A 14,830-nucleotide genomic window follows, 5' to 3' on the forward strand; every position below is an offset into this window, starting at 1 on the left:
ACCCTCAGATGTAAACTCTATCCTGTCTTGTGCAATCTTCACAGTCTCTGATACAATTCCATTGTCACACTCATTGTGTCAACCCACCTGGTTGAAGGTCTTCCTCTCCTCTACTGCCCCACTGTTTTTCTCAGCATCATGTCCCTCTCTAAAGAATACCCTCTCCTAGCAACATGCCAAAAGTACGTGAGACAAAACTTCATTATCTTTTCAAGGAGCCCTTTGGCTTCACATTCTGCAAGACATGGGATGTCTATCACATTTAAATGTTGTAGGCATTTTAAAACTTTAATATGGTAGAACATAAATCAGTAGAAGAAGAATCAGTGCCCTTACATTGTGATGTTGGAGAAGAGTATGGATTATCCCCTGAACTGCCAAAAGAACACATAGAGATATCTTGGAGAAGGTTGAGCCAGAGTGTCTTTAGAGACAAGGATGGTGAAAGTTTTTTTGTCTTTGGCATGTTGTTAGGAGGAGCTATTCCTTGGAAAGAGATGTCATAGTCTGAAAGATGGAGGGTCAGCGAAGGAGAGACGACCCTCAATGAGATGGGTTGGTACAGTGACTGCAGTAGTGGGCTAATGTATGTCAGATTTGATGAAGATGGCACAGGATAAACAGAGTACAAGCCTGTTGTTCATTGGATCACTGTGAGCCAAATTGACGCCGATGGAAATTTACAGTCTTATTTGAATTTCAGTATTGCCTCTAAAATATTCTCTCTTTAAATCAATAGATATCCAGTCATGTTAAAGCGATTGATACAATTTACCAGACTACTGATTTCTCTGGAATCCGGAACATCCGTTTCATGGTGAAACGAATAAGAGTAAGGAACTTTCGAACTTAAGAGTATTGAAAAAGAAAACTAATCAGGACTGTGTTTTAAAAAGAAAAACACTTTATTTCTTCTTTAAGTATTAAGTAGTTTACATTAAATGGCTTTAATCTCTACTTTTTATAACTACTATAAATTTGAATTTAAAACCCAGCTATATCACTTGAAATTAATAATAATCTTTTATAAACACATTTGCCATAGAGTTTCTTAATACTTATGCTCTTCTGTTTTTCTTGAACTATGGGTGAATAGATTTTAAAAAATGCTTTCTGAGCACATTTTTTGTGCATACATACACTACAATAAAGCTACAGTCCTTTCCTTGACAAATAGTGTGATTCAGTCTTAAATTGAACTGTGTTAAGGTGGAATAGGGTTTATAGATGTACGATAGAAGAACTGTAATAGGCAGTTGCTTTCATGTGTTGTTAGAACAATAAAAACTCTTAGATAAACAGGTAAAAATAATTGATAACAATACTGCTCTTTATTAGGCAGAGCAGTAAAATGCCAAGTTGTGAAAAGTAGAAAATATTTGAACAAATGTTAGTGAAACCATTTAAAAACAATAAAGTGAAATTTACATTATGAAGAGATGCATGTTTATTGATAGATAATGTGGTAATTGTTTATTTTCAGGTTGTTAAAGGCAGGGGAAATCAAGAAAATGACTTGTTTGTGGAACTATTTCATGTTGAAATAATTAACTAAAATACATGATTTTTATATTTTGTCAATGAATTTAAGAAGTTAGCTTTCAAGAAATGTGCTTGGATATTTCAGTATTTCAAAATATTATTTCACTAGAGATTTTTAAGGTAGAACTTAGCTTTCTTCCCAAGTGTTCAGCATTCAGATGAGCCCAGGAATTTTGTAACTTCAGTTTTAAGCTCCTAGTTGCCTTTTTTTTCTGGGTTTATTAATTAGCTCAAGTGGGACAGCCCTTCAAAGCTTTAATTCAGACTTGATTTCACTTGGCCGTGAGCATATTGTCTGTTGCTCTGAGGATCTCCTGACATTAATTACCTTAATTATTGCTTTGGACTTTAGATCAATTCAACTGCTGATGAGAAAGACTCTACAAATCCTTTCCGATTCCCAAATATTGGTGTGGAGAAGTTTCTGGAGTTGAATTCTGAGCAGAATCATGATGACTACTGTTTAGCCTATGTCTTCACTGACCGAGATTTTGATGATGGTGTTCTTGGTCTGGCTTGGGTTGGAGCACCTTCAGGTAATTTATCTAATTGTTTCAACTTAATACTTGAAACAGAGAGCAGTTTTATGGCAGATAGAATTTTTCAGGGTTTAAGAGAAAAGGATGAGTTAGACAGGATTCATAAGCATAGTGTAAATGGCAAAATAGACAGCTTTTTATTTTTAAATTGGTGGAAATAAGTCTGGCTGTGTACTTCTGGAAGGCCACAGCCTTGAAAACCCCCGAGGAGCAGTTCTGTTTTACACACATTAGGTCAGAGAGTTTGACCCAGCAAAAACTACTAGCACGGATTTAACTTGACACTATATATTCATTAGGTGAAGTAAAGGATTTTATAGGTAAAACAAGTGGTGTTTATTTTTGAAACCAAAGCAACACTTAAAAAAATTTTTTTTTTTAAATCCCGCCCCCCCGCCCCATGTATGGGTGTCTTGGAGTCAAAGGGGAAAAGAACTATGATTATCTTTTCCATTCTGTAGTAAGATAAAGTGAGAACCTGGTCAGGAGCAGTTAAGTCAAAAGGGAAGAAAATGTGTCAGTTTCTGGCCTTTTCTTTTCACAAAAAGGAAGGAAGTGTATGTAGCCTTAGAAGAGAAGTAGACAGGAAACCTCAGCCCCCACAGACCTAAACTCTGCTGAGGCATCTCCTTTCAGCATGAGAGAGACTGTCATTAAAAAAAAAGTTGGTATAGGATAATCTCTTTCCTATTATAGGGATAAGGAAACTTTTTGATGGTTTGCTGTATAGTAAATTCAGTAGATCGGGGAAGTACAGCTTCTTAACAGAAAAATACGTTCCATTGCAGTCTTTAGAGTCTCTTCTGACTTCCATTTCAATTTTTTTTTCTCTTCTGTTTTTGTAATGTCCTTTTCCCTTCTTCATGAATGATATCTGATCTTCTATCACTAGTGTTCAATGCCTCAAACCTATTCTTAAGATGATGATGAAATTCCGATGGAATTGATTCAAGATCATATCTTGGTTCCTGTGGACTTATTTTAATTTTCTTTGGCCTCAATTTGAACTTGCATATGAGTAATTGATGATCTAACAACCCACAGTCTGCTCCTGGCCTAGTTTTGACTGCTGATATTGATCTTGTTCCACACATGTAGTCATTCTGATTCCTATGCAACCCATCTGGTGAATTTCACATGTAAAGTCATCTTTTGTGTCTTGTAGAAAAATCATTTGCAATGAATAAATCATTGTAAATACAAAATTCAGTTGTTCTCTTACCAGCCTCATTTCTGTCACCAGCCCATATTTTCCAACAATTGTTCCTTCTTCACTGTTTCCTACTTTTGCAATCCAGTCACCAATTATTATTAACAAATCCTGATTGCATGTTCAGCTGTTTCAGACTGCAAAATTTGGTAAATATTCTCAATTTTTTCTCTTTGGCACTAGAATTAGGAGCATATACTTGAATAATAGTTGTGTTAAGTGGTCTTCCTTGTATGCATATGGATATTATCCTATCCCAATATTGTATTTCAGGATAGAACTTGAAATTGACTTTTTGACTATGAATGCAACACCATTCTTCTTCTATTTCTATACCTGTTGAGTTTATATGTTGAGCAAATTATCTGAGAAGCTGGACTCTATGAAGAGGAATATGGCATCATGATTGGAGGGAGACACATCAATAACCTGTATTATGCAGATGATACAATCTTACACTGAAAGTGAGGAGGACTTGAAGCACTTGTTACAGAAGATCAAGGAATGTAGCCTTCAGTATGGATTGCATCTCAATATCAAGAAAACAAAGATTCTTAGCACTGGACCAATAGGCAGTGTCATGATGGATGGAGAGGAGATTGAAACTGTCAGCAGCTTCATTTTGCTTGGATACACAGTTAATACCCTTGATACAAGCAGTCAGGAAATAAGGAGACACATTGCACTGGGAAAATCTGCAGTTAGGGACCTTTCCAAATTATTGAGGAGTAGTGATGTCAGTTTGAAGACTAAGGGTGAAAAGAAAACCCATAGACTGGGAACAAACATTTGGTAGTACCATCTCAGACATAGTCTTTCAATTATTAGCTATGCATCCTAAAGCTGGACAATGAATAAGGATGATAGAAAAAGAGTTGATGCCTTTGAGCTGTGGTGTTGGAGAAGAACACTAAAAATCCCATGGACAGCCATGCATGGATAAACGAATAGATGTGTCTTGGAGAGGGTGCAGCCAGATTGCTATTTGGAGGCAAGATGATGAGGTTTTACCTCACATACTTTGGACATATTGCTAGGAGGGGCTATTCCTTGGAGAGGGACATGCTGTTGGGAAGGATGGAGAGTCGGCGAAGGAAAAGAAGACCCTCAACCAGTGCATTGACAAGGTGATGGCTGCAGTGGGTTCTTGTGTGTCAGGAATTGTGAGGATGGCACAGGACAGGACTAGGTTCAGATCTTTTATTCATAGGGTCGCTATTAGTCGTACTTGATGGCATCTAACAAGAGCAACAACAACAACAGAAAAATAACAAAAGCTCCTGGTTGCTGTCATGTAATTTCTGACTCATGGTGGCCTTGCATGCCGCAGATTAGAACTGTGCTCCATGGGTTTTCAAGGCTGTAACTTTCCAGAAACATACTGCCAGGCCTTTCTTCCTCAGTGGCTCTGGGTGAGTTTGAACCACCAAATTTTTTGGTTAGTATTTTAATGCTTAACTGTTTGTACTGCTCAGGGAGTTTTATTATTTGAAAGAGGAATGGAAAGGATCCTAGACTTTGGTTATAATTTCGTCATGACTTTGATCAGTAATAAGTAATCATTTTCTGAGATATACAACAGTTTTTCTGATATTTCTATCTTTTATAAAAGTCAGGTTGACAAGCTTTTTTTTTTCTAGTTTCTTCTTTTTCTTTTAAGATCCTAAGTAGTGCTGTATTATATTTGATGATAATTACTTTTTTAAACCCAGTATAGAATATAGCTTTATAGTAACCAGAGTGGCTTTTGTTTTTCTTTCTGTTTTAATATGTATTCAGTTTCATGATATCATTAAGATGCACGTTTATGTGTTGGGCTGTGTAGTTCTTTTAGAGATTATTACTGTAATCTGCCATTTTTGTATTACTTGTATTTGTCAGCAGATTGAAAAACTCACTCTTCCCTGTGACATTTCATGAAGTTTATAACTTGCCCTCTGAGATCTCTTTTTTTCCTTCTTGAATGGTTGAATGATTTCTGTCACAGAATTTATGATTACCCCTTCTTCCTAGTCATGAATAAGTACTAGAAAACTCTGTACATCATTCCATTTTTATTTGTGTACTATCTATTAATATATTGTTTCTCAAAAGTGTGGAAGCTGATTGGAAATGTAAGTTCATGGACACTATCGAGATATACTGAATCAGAAGTTCTGTATATCTCTGTAAGGGGACAAATAAGTTTTGTTTTAATAAATCCTCTCATACCAAAGTTTGAGAATCACCACATAAATGTTTTTGGATTTAAAGAAACTTGCCTCAAGAGTGTCTCCTGGACAAGTGATTGAATGACCTGGGATGAAAAACTTTCTGCAATACTGTGTTTTCAGCTGTTGACTGTTACTAGGACTCAGACATTAGTCACAATTAATGAACCAGGATTTATAAATCATTATGTACTATGACAAATAGAATTATTCATTATTATGACACTTTTTTCAGTTTTTACCTGATAACTCTGTAGGTCACAGGATCCCATCCAGAATATTACATTGAGTTGTCTTGTTTTCTTTGTCGTTGTACCAATTCTCAGACTTGACTTGTTTTAAATGACTATGATAGTTTAAAGGGAATATTAGTTAAGTGTATTGTTGGATACCCCTCTATCAGAATTTTTCAGATTGTTACCCTCCCCCCCATAAGTTACTGTTTTCTGAGACTCTTAGTTTTTATATCTAATTGATACTTTGTACAGCTATTGTGCTGTTCATTTTATGGAAGCAACTATAATTGTGTTCTGGAAGAAAACTGATAGTATTTTTATTTTTAACTTTTATTTTTGTGAGTTGATTATAAGAGTGAGTGAGTTATAAGTCTCTTCTCTGAGGTGGTATTACCAAATGTTTGTTCCCAGTCTATAGGTTTTCTTTTCACCCTGTTGGAAAAGTTTTTGATGCACACATGGATTTAATCTTTAGAAGGTCCCATGCATCAATTTTATCTTCTTTAGATTGTGCATTTCTGGTTGTATTTGACAGTCTCTTTATGCCTTGGACTAGCACTTCTAAGCTTGATCCCAGTTTGTCTCTTATGAATGTTAAAGTTTTGGGCTTTACTCCCAGGTCTCTGATCCACCTTGAGTTGATTTTTGTTTATGGTGTGAGCTGTTTCAGCTTTCTCAGGTGGAAGTCCAGTTTTTACAGAATATAGTTGGACCTCCACAAGAAAAAGACTAATAACCCAATTACAAAATAAGCAGAAGCCATGGAAAGAATTTTCACAGAGGAAAATACTTGAATGGAAAACAGACACATGAAGAAGTGCTTAAAATCACTGGCAATAAAAGAGATGCAAATCAAAACCACAATGAGGTACCATCTCCTTCCAATAACAGTGGCAAATTTTGACAGGGCAGCAAGCAATAGATGTTGGAGAGGATGTGGTGAGAAAGGAATTCTTAAACATTGTTGGTGAGATTTTAAAATGGTACAGCCATTCTGGAAGGCAGTTTGGCACCTTCTCAAAAAAATGAACATAGAAATTTTATATGGCCTAGCTGTTCCACTATTTAGAATATACCGAGAAAATGAGAACTGAGGCACAAACTGAGATTTATACATCAGTGTTTATAGCAGCATTATTCACCATTGCAAGAATATGAAAACAGCCCAGATGTCTAATCACAAAACAATGGATTGAGAAATTATGGTCCATTCACACAGTGGAATACTATGCAGTACACAGGAGCAGTGATTTTGTAAATTATTACCTAACGTGGGAGAGACTGGAGAGCATTATGCTGAGTGAATTAACTCAGTTCAACAAGGATAAATACTGTATAAAACCATTAGTGTAGAAAGGATCCAAGAGGAGTGAGAGAGATTGGAAGGAAAGGGATGAGGATGCGCAGGGCTTGGAAGGGGGGTAGTACAATTTGATGGATGGAAGGTGAGGGAAATTGAAAGAATTTGTTCTTGAAAATACTGTATTCAAATTTTGTAAATAAACCAGTAGGAAAAAAAACCAAAACAAAACAGAGTGATTGAGTAAAAATGTAAGGCTTGCTGGTCTAATAGAAACTGGTGGAACTCCCATGACTGTGGTCCTTAGTCATCTTTTAAACCTGAAACAGAAATCACCCCTGTGGCTCAGTTTGTAGACAGACAGTATTTAGTTCTATCTGATTCCAGTTATGCTAACCTGCAATAAATTTCCAAGGCTGTAAATATTTTTTATTTAATATTTTAATTGGTCTGCATACAGTGATGCATTTACATTGTGTTTCATTCATGTACATTGTGTTTTATACAGTCCTGCATTTTTTTTTACACTCCTGCATTTTACATTGTTTCATACAGTTAATCATATATATTGTTGTTATTGTTGTTGTTATGTGCCGTCGATTCGCTTGTGACTCATAGCGACCTATGTACAACAGCCCTAAACTCCGCTCTGTCCTGTGCCAATCGCACTATCTCTGATACTCCCATCCCAATTATCCCAGTCACTGAATCAATCCACCTCATAGAGGACCTTCCTCTCCTGTGCTGTCCCTCCACCCTCCCAAGCATGATGTCCCTCTCCAAGGACCGGTCTCTCCTCACAACATGTCCAAAGTATGTTAGACAGAGCCTCAGAATCCTTGCCTCCAAGGAGCCACCCAGTGTAACCCTTTCCAGGACAAATCTGTTCGTTTTTCTAGCAGTCCATGGTATTCTCAATACTCTTCTCCAGCACCACAGCTCAAAGGCATCAATTCTCGTTCTATCCTCCTTGGTCATTGTCCAACTCTCTGATGCATAACAGGTGATTGCGAAGACCATGGCCTGTATCAGACGCACCTTAGTCTCCAGAGAGACACCATTGCTCTTCAGTACTTTGGAGAGGTCCCTAACAGCAGACTTTCCCATGGCAATGCGCCTTTTAATTTCCTGGCTGCTGGTGCCAAGACTGTTGACTGTGGAGCCAAGCAAACTAAAGCTGTGTACAATCTCAATCTCTTCACCATCCATCCTGATGCTGCCAATTGGTCCAGTGGTTAAAATCTTTGTCTTCTTGACATTGAGCCTCAATCCATATTGTAGGCTGCAGTCCTTGACACTCTGCAGCAGGTGCTTCAGGTCCTCTTCAGTTTCAGCAAGCAGGGTTGTGTCATCCGCATAACGCAGGTTGTTGATAAATCGTCCACCAATCTTGACCCCACATTTCTCCTCATAGAGCCCAGCCTCCCGGATAATCTGTTCTGCATATAGGTTGAAAAGGTATGGAGATAGGATGCATCCCTGGCGTACACCCTTCCCAATTTCAAACTGTGCAGTGTTCCCTTGCTCTGTTCTGATGACTGCCTCCTGGTCCAAGTATAAGTTTCGCATTAGAACGATCAAGTGTTCTGGGATTCCCATTCTTCTCAGAGTCAGCCGTAGTTTGTTATGATCTCCACAGTCAAATGCCTTTGCATAGTCAATGAAACACAGATAGACATTCCTCTGGTATTCCCTGCTTTCAGCCAAGATCCATCTAACATCAGCTACAATATCCCTAGTACCACGACCCCTTCTAAACCCAGCCTGGACTTCTGGCAGTTCTCTGTTGATGTGCTTTTCTAGTCGTTTTTGGATAATCTTCAGTAAAATCTTGCTTGCATGTGAAATCAGTGAGATTGTTCTGTAGTTTCCACATTCTGTTGGGTCACCTTTCTTTGGGATAGGAACAAATATCGATCTCTTCCAGTCAGTTGGCCAAGTGGTTGTTCTCCAGATTTCTTGGCACAACTATTGCTCTATTCTTATTCTTTTGGAGTCCCTAATGAATCTTTCCTATTCCTTCACCCCCATCCCACTATTAAACTCTGCTCACTTAGTGATTTCCACCCTTTCCATGTTTCTGACACTTCCCCTTTACTTTTTCCCTTTTGGACAGCAGGAGGGACATCTACTTCCTAAATAACATTCTTCTGGAAACTCTATGAACTTTAATACATATCAGTAGTTGCAAAGGGGCTTCAAGCCTTTTGTTCATAAGGTCACTATGAGTTGTGTTTGACTCGAAGGCAATCAACAACAACATAAATAATTAACTAATTATCCTTTTATTTTTATTTGGTCTTATGCAGTATTTGTCCCTGTGAGATAGAGTTTGGCCCCATTTTTCTCCTATGATCCTGTATTTGTCCTTGTGAGATAGAGTTTGGCCCCATTTTTCTCCTATAATCCTTTGACTTTTGGGCTTTATGCTGAAACTTCTAATATACCGTAAGTTGATTTTTGTGTATGATGTGAGATGTGGATCCTGTTTCAGTTTTCTGAAGGTAGATGTCCAGTTTTGTCAGCACCATTTGTTGAAGAGGTTGTTGCTTCCCTCTCAGATATCAGTTGACCATAAGTAGGTGGGTTAATGTTTAGGTTCTCGATTATATTCCATCGGCCTTTATGTGTGTCATTGTACCAATACCATGCTGTTTTTAATTACTACCACTGTATATCCTGTGAAATGTCAGGACCAGAGGGGTACTTACCGCAGAAGGCTGACAGTGAGTACAGGCCAGTGTGTGGCTCTCCTACTGGACTTCACTTTTGAGTGCAAGGCTAGCACTCTTAAAACTTATCCCACAATTCTGTTTTCTTGGTACAACGACAACATAGAGAGAGCTACGTTGGCCTAGTGGGCAGAAGGTTAATGCTACCAAGCCCAAGGTGGTGATTTTAATCTGCAGCCCTCAGGCCTGATTCAAATTCTCTTTTGTGAAAAATTCTTCTAGTAGGTATAGCACTGGTCTGTGCATTGCTGTGCAGAGGTAACTTGTGGTGGTTGTGATACTAAACACTGTGACACTGAGGTGCCAGATGTGATAATGGTTACCCGTGGTGGACAGTGTTTGGTGGAGCTTACAGATTAAAACAAGCTTGGAAGCAGGAGTACCCACTTTTGAAATGGCTTGCCTCCAGAAACTCTACGAACAGTGCTCAGGTCTTCTGTTTATAGGGTGGCTATGAGTGGTCTACAACACGACGGCACCTCACAACAACAACCATATAAGAGAGGAGGCTGGTAGGTAAAGTGGTTATACTCTGAAAGGTGGGCTCTCTTGTTTTGGTTGAGGGTCGGGTGTGAACTTCTTGGTTTTTTATTTAAGCTCTTAGAGTCTACAGGACCTGGTGGAGGGCATTTGTATTTAAAACTTCTGCAGCCCGTGGACCTAGTGTTACTATCTTTTTGAGGAACATTCTTCTTAGTGGTAAAGCACTGGTCTTTTAATTTTGCTGTACCTAGGTAATCTGGGGTTTCTGTGATGCTGAACCCTGTGCCATTGGTGTATCTAATGCCATAATGGTTACCCATGGTGGATAGTATTTGGTGGAACTCCCAGATTAAGACAGGCTTGGAAGCAGGAGTGGCATCCACTTCATAAACAGCATGCCTCTGGAAACTCTTAGGAACTTAGAGAAACGATGATAGCTATAGAACAGGGTCTGTCAGGTCTTTTGTTTATAGGGTTGCTATGAGTTGTGCTTGACTTGATGGCAACCACTGTGTAATGAATGAGTTTTGAGATCATTGTGGTGATAGACCCCACTTCATATGTATTTTTCAAAAGTACTTTTTTTTAATTCTGTGTGCTTTGCTTTTCAAAGAAACTGGCCAAGTGCTTTTTCTGTCTCTTTGGGAAAAAAGAGTTTTGTATCTATATTGGGATTGTGTTGAACCTGTAAATTACTTTAGGTAGGCTTATCATTTTCACCATTTGAGCTGTCCTATCCTTGAACAGGGACTATTTTCCCATTTAGTTAGGCCTTTATTGTTTCTTATAATAGTGTTTTGTAGTTTTCCTTATAAAGGGCTTTATTGTCTCGCTTGCAGCTTCATTCTTAGCACTAGGCCACCAGAGTTCTCAAGTATTTTATCTTGTGGTTTGCTGTTGTAACGGTACTGCTTTCTTTTTCTTTTCTTTAAAAAATTTATTTATTTTTCATTTCAATGAACATCTACAGAGATTTTGGAATTCCAGTCATTCATTGTTGCACCATCCCCCCATCCCCCCCCACCCCCGTTTGCTCCTCTCCTTCAAAAGCAAAAGCAAAACTCCCTCATCAGTACTGCTTTCTTAATTTCCTTCTCTGTGTTTTCTTGTTGCTGTGGAGAAATCCCACTGATTGTATATTGATCTTGTTTCCAGCTACTCTGCTAAAGTGATCTACTCGGTCTAACCGGTTTTTTGTTGAGTATTTGGGGTTCTTTGTGTATGTGTACGCTATCGAATCATCTGCATATAGGAACAGCTTTATGACCTCTTAATTCTTTTACTTTCCTACCAAGTTAATTCCATTCCAATACTGAATAATAGAGGTAATGGCAGACATTCTTGTCTAGTTTCTTTTTCCCTGAAATGCCTTAGTCTCTATCCATTGAGAATGATGTGGGCTTTTGGTTATGCATATATAATTTTCACTATGTTGAGAGAATTTCCTTCTTTTCCTATTTTGTTGAGCTTTTTACTCAGAAAGATGTGTTGGATTTTATCTGACTTTTTTTATTAGTTGATAAAGTCATGTTTTTCTTCTTATTTGCTTGATTAATGTAAATTATATTGATTGCTTTTCTCATCCTTGCATATATGTTTTGCATCTCACTGGTTCCTGATGGATTATTTTTTTAAAAAAATATTGTTGGGCATACGAACTTTATCATTAAACCAGTATAAAATAAAAAAAAAATATTAGCCAAGATTTTGTTCAGGATTTTTGCATCTATGTTCTTGAGAGATACTGGATGATAATTTTCTTTTTTTGTTTTGTCTTTGCCTAGTTTTGGTATTAGGGTTATACTTGATTCATAGAATGACTTGGGTAGTAATCCTTCTTTTTCTATTTTTAAAAATAATTTAAATGTAATTGATGATAGTTTGTTTCTGAATGTTTGGTAGAGTTCATCTGTGAAGCTGTCTGGGACAGGACATTTTTGAGGGAGAAGTCTTTCTATGACCTGCTCAATATCTTCTTTTATGATGAGTCTGTTCAAGTGTTCTACATCTGTCTGGGTAGGGTGCAGGTTTCTAGGAATTTGTCCATGTCCTCTAGGTTTTAAAATTTTTCCGAGTATAGTTTTTCATAATATTAAATTACTATTGATTTAATTTCTACTGGTTCTGTTGTGAAGTCCCCTCTTTCTTTTTTTATTTGAGTCATTTGTGTTTTTTCTTTGTTTCCTTTTGCTAAGTTTGCCAATGGCTTGTCTATTATATTGACCTTTTAAGAAAATCAGCTCTTGGTCTTATTGATGATTTCAGTTATTTTTATGTTTTCTATATCCCATTGATCTCAACAATTGTTCTTATAATTTCTTTTCTTCTAGAGTCTGGAATTAGCTTCTTGTTCTTTGTCTTTTTGATGGAGTGGTTAAGTTGTGAATTTTGTTCTTTTTTTCCTTCTCTGTTTGTTTCTGACTATGAGAAGATTGGGAATCCCAAAACACTTGATTGTGCTTATGTGAAACTTATACTTCAACCAGGAGGCAATCGTCAGAACAGAGCAAAGAAACACTGCATGGTTCAAAATTGGGAAGGGTGTGCACCAAGGATATGTCCTATCTCCATATCTTTTCAGTCCATATGCAGAACAGATTATCCAGAGGCGGGGGTCTATGAGGAGAAATGTGGCATCAGGATTGGAGGTAGACTAATCAACAATCTGCATTATGCAGATGACACAACCCTGCTTACTAAAAGTGAGGAGGACCTGAAACGCTTGCTGCAGAGGGTCAATATGAATTGAAGCTCAACATGAAGAAAACAAAGATTCTCACCACTGGGCCAATTGGCAGCATCATGATAGATGGTGAAGAGATTGAGATTGTTACCAGCTTCAGTTTGCTTGGCTCTACAATCAACATTCTTGGTACCAGCAGCCAGGAAATTAAAAGACTAATTGCATTGGGAAAGTGCTGTCAGAAACTGCTCCAAAGTACTGAAGAACAATGATGTCAGGCCGGAGACTAAGATGTACCTGACCTAGGTCATGGTCTTTGCAGTTACTTGCTATTCATCGGAAAGCTGGACAATGACTAGGGATGATAGAAGGAGAATTGATACCTTTGAGCTATGGTGCTGGAGAAGAGTATTGAATATGCACCATGGGCTACTAAAAGAATAAACAAATTCGTCCTGGAAAGGGTGAAGCCAGGCCACTCTTTGGAGGCAAGGATTCTGAAGCTTTGTCTGACATATTTTGGAAATAATTGGAAGAAGGGATCAGTCCTTGGAGAGGGATATTATGCTTTGGAGGGTGGAGGGACAGTGCAGAAGAGGAAGACCCTCGATGAGATGGATTGATTCAGTGACTGGGTTAGTGGGGTAGTGTGTTGGAGACAGTAAGATTGGCACAGGATATAAGGGGGTTTAGGGCTCTTGTACATAGGGTCACTATGAGTTGCAGGTGATTTGATGGCAAATAACAAGAACAACAGCATGGGTTTGCCCATTATGATTAATTGCCCCCTGTGGCTTTTCTTAGCTGTGCCCCAGAGGTTTTGATATGTTTTATTTTTGTTTTTATTTGTTTCAAAGTATTTTTGTATTTCATTTTTTATTCTGTCTGCAACCCAATAGTGCTCAAGCAGGGTATTATTTAGCCCAGAATACATCTACAAGGTCAGGTTGGCTAAGTGTATGGTTTAGTTCTTCTGTATCTTTACTGAGTTTCTTTTAAGTTGACCTGTCTTTTGTTGAGAGTGGTGTGTTAAAGTCTTCTACTACTATTGTGCTATTTCTTTCTTCAGGTCTGTTTTATGTATTTGGAGATCTGTCATGTTATGTGTAGGTGTCATCGAAGGTTCTCCAATCTTGCTCTATTGTGCATTTAATCATTATATAATGCCCTTCCTTATCTTTCATGATACTTTTCATCTTGAATTTTATTTTATCAGAGATTAGTATTGCCACTCCTGATTTTTTTATCAATGCCATTTCCTTGGATTTTGGTTTTCCAGCATTTGGTGGTGGTGTTGTTGATTGCCTTGAGTTGAGCATGCCTTACAGGGACCCTGTGAACAAAAGGCCTGAAGCCTTTCTATAGCTATTAACATTTATCAAAGTTCATAGAGTTTCTGGAGGCATGTTGTCTTATCTTTTTTCTTTGTTTTTTTAGATTTGTCCATTGTAGGCAACATATGGACAGGCTGCATCTCCTCCTCAGAAGCACCTTGTTGGAAGGGCAACTATTACCGTTCTAGAAGAGGGCTGTAAATCCTTTTTTTTAATTACTTTTATTATTATTATTAATTTCAGTTAACATCTACAGAGATTTTGGAATTCCATTCATTCATTGTTGCACTTTTCTCCCCCCCCCCTCACCTCCTCTCCTTGAAAAGCAAAAGAAAAACTCCCTCATTGGTACACAATACCCCACGCACCTCCCCAAACCCCACCCCCTATACCCAAATATAATCCACTCTGCAACCCTCATTGCATACTCCTATGATAAAAATAATGCCCTAAAATATAATACTTTTATTCTCCCCCCCATAGACTTCAATGCCGTAAACATATTTCATCCAGTTTTTCTCAGTCTTACCCCCACCCCAATGCCAGCCTCATTCTACAACA

At 37.9% G+C, this 14,830-nt stretch overlaps 1 protein-coding gene across 1 annotated transcript in view; it reads left to right on the top strand.

Annotated features, from left to right (window-relative positions):
* Positions 1-14,830, top strand: part of ADAM10 (ADAM metallopeptidase domain 10) — a 212,650-nt gene that overhangs the window by 147,547 nt on the left and 50,273 nt on the right. Inside the window, exons 8-9 of the mRNA XM_006894501.1 lie at positions 740-832; positions 1,895-2,078. Of these exons, the coding sequence (XP_006894563.1) occupies positions 740-832; positions 1,895-2,078 (277 nt within the window). The remainder of the gene's footprint in view (positions 1-739; positions 833-1,894; positions 2,079-14,830) is intronic.

The sequence above is a fragment of the Elephantulus edwardii genome, unplaced genomic scaffold (assembly GCF_000299155.1).
Source record: "Elephantulus edwardii isolate Elephantulus edwardi_28Jun2011 unplaced genomic scaffold, EleEdw1.0 scaffold00145, whole genome shotgun sequence".
Lineage (NCBI taxonomy): Eukaryota > Metazoa > Chordata > Mammalia > Macroscelidea > Macroscelididae > Elephantulus > Elephantulus edwardii.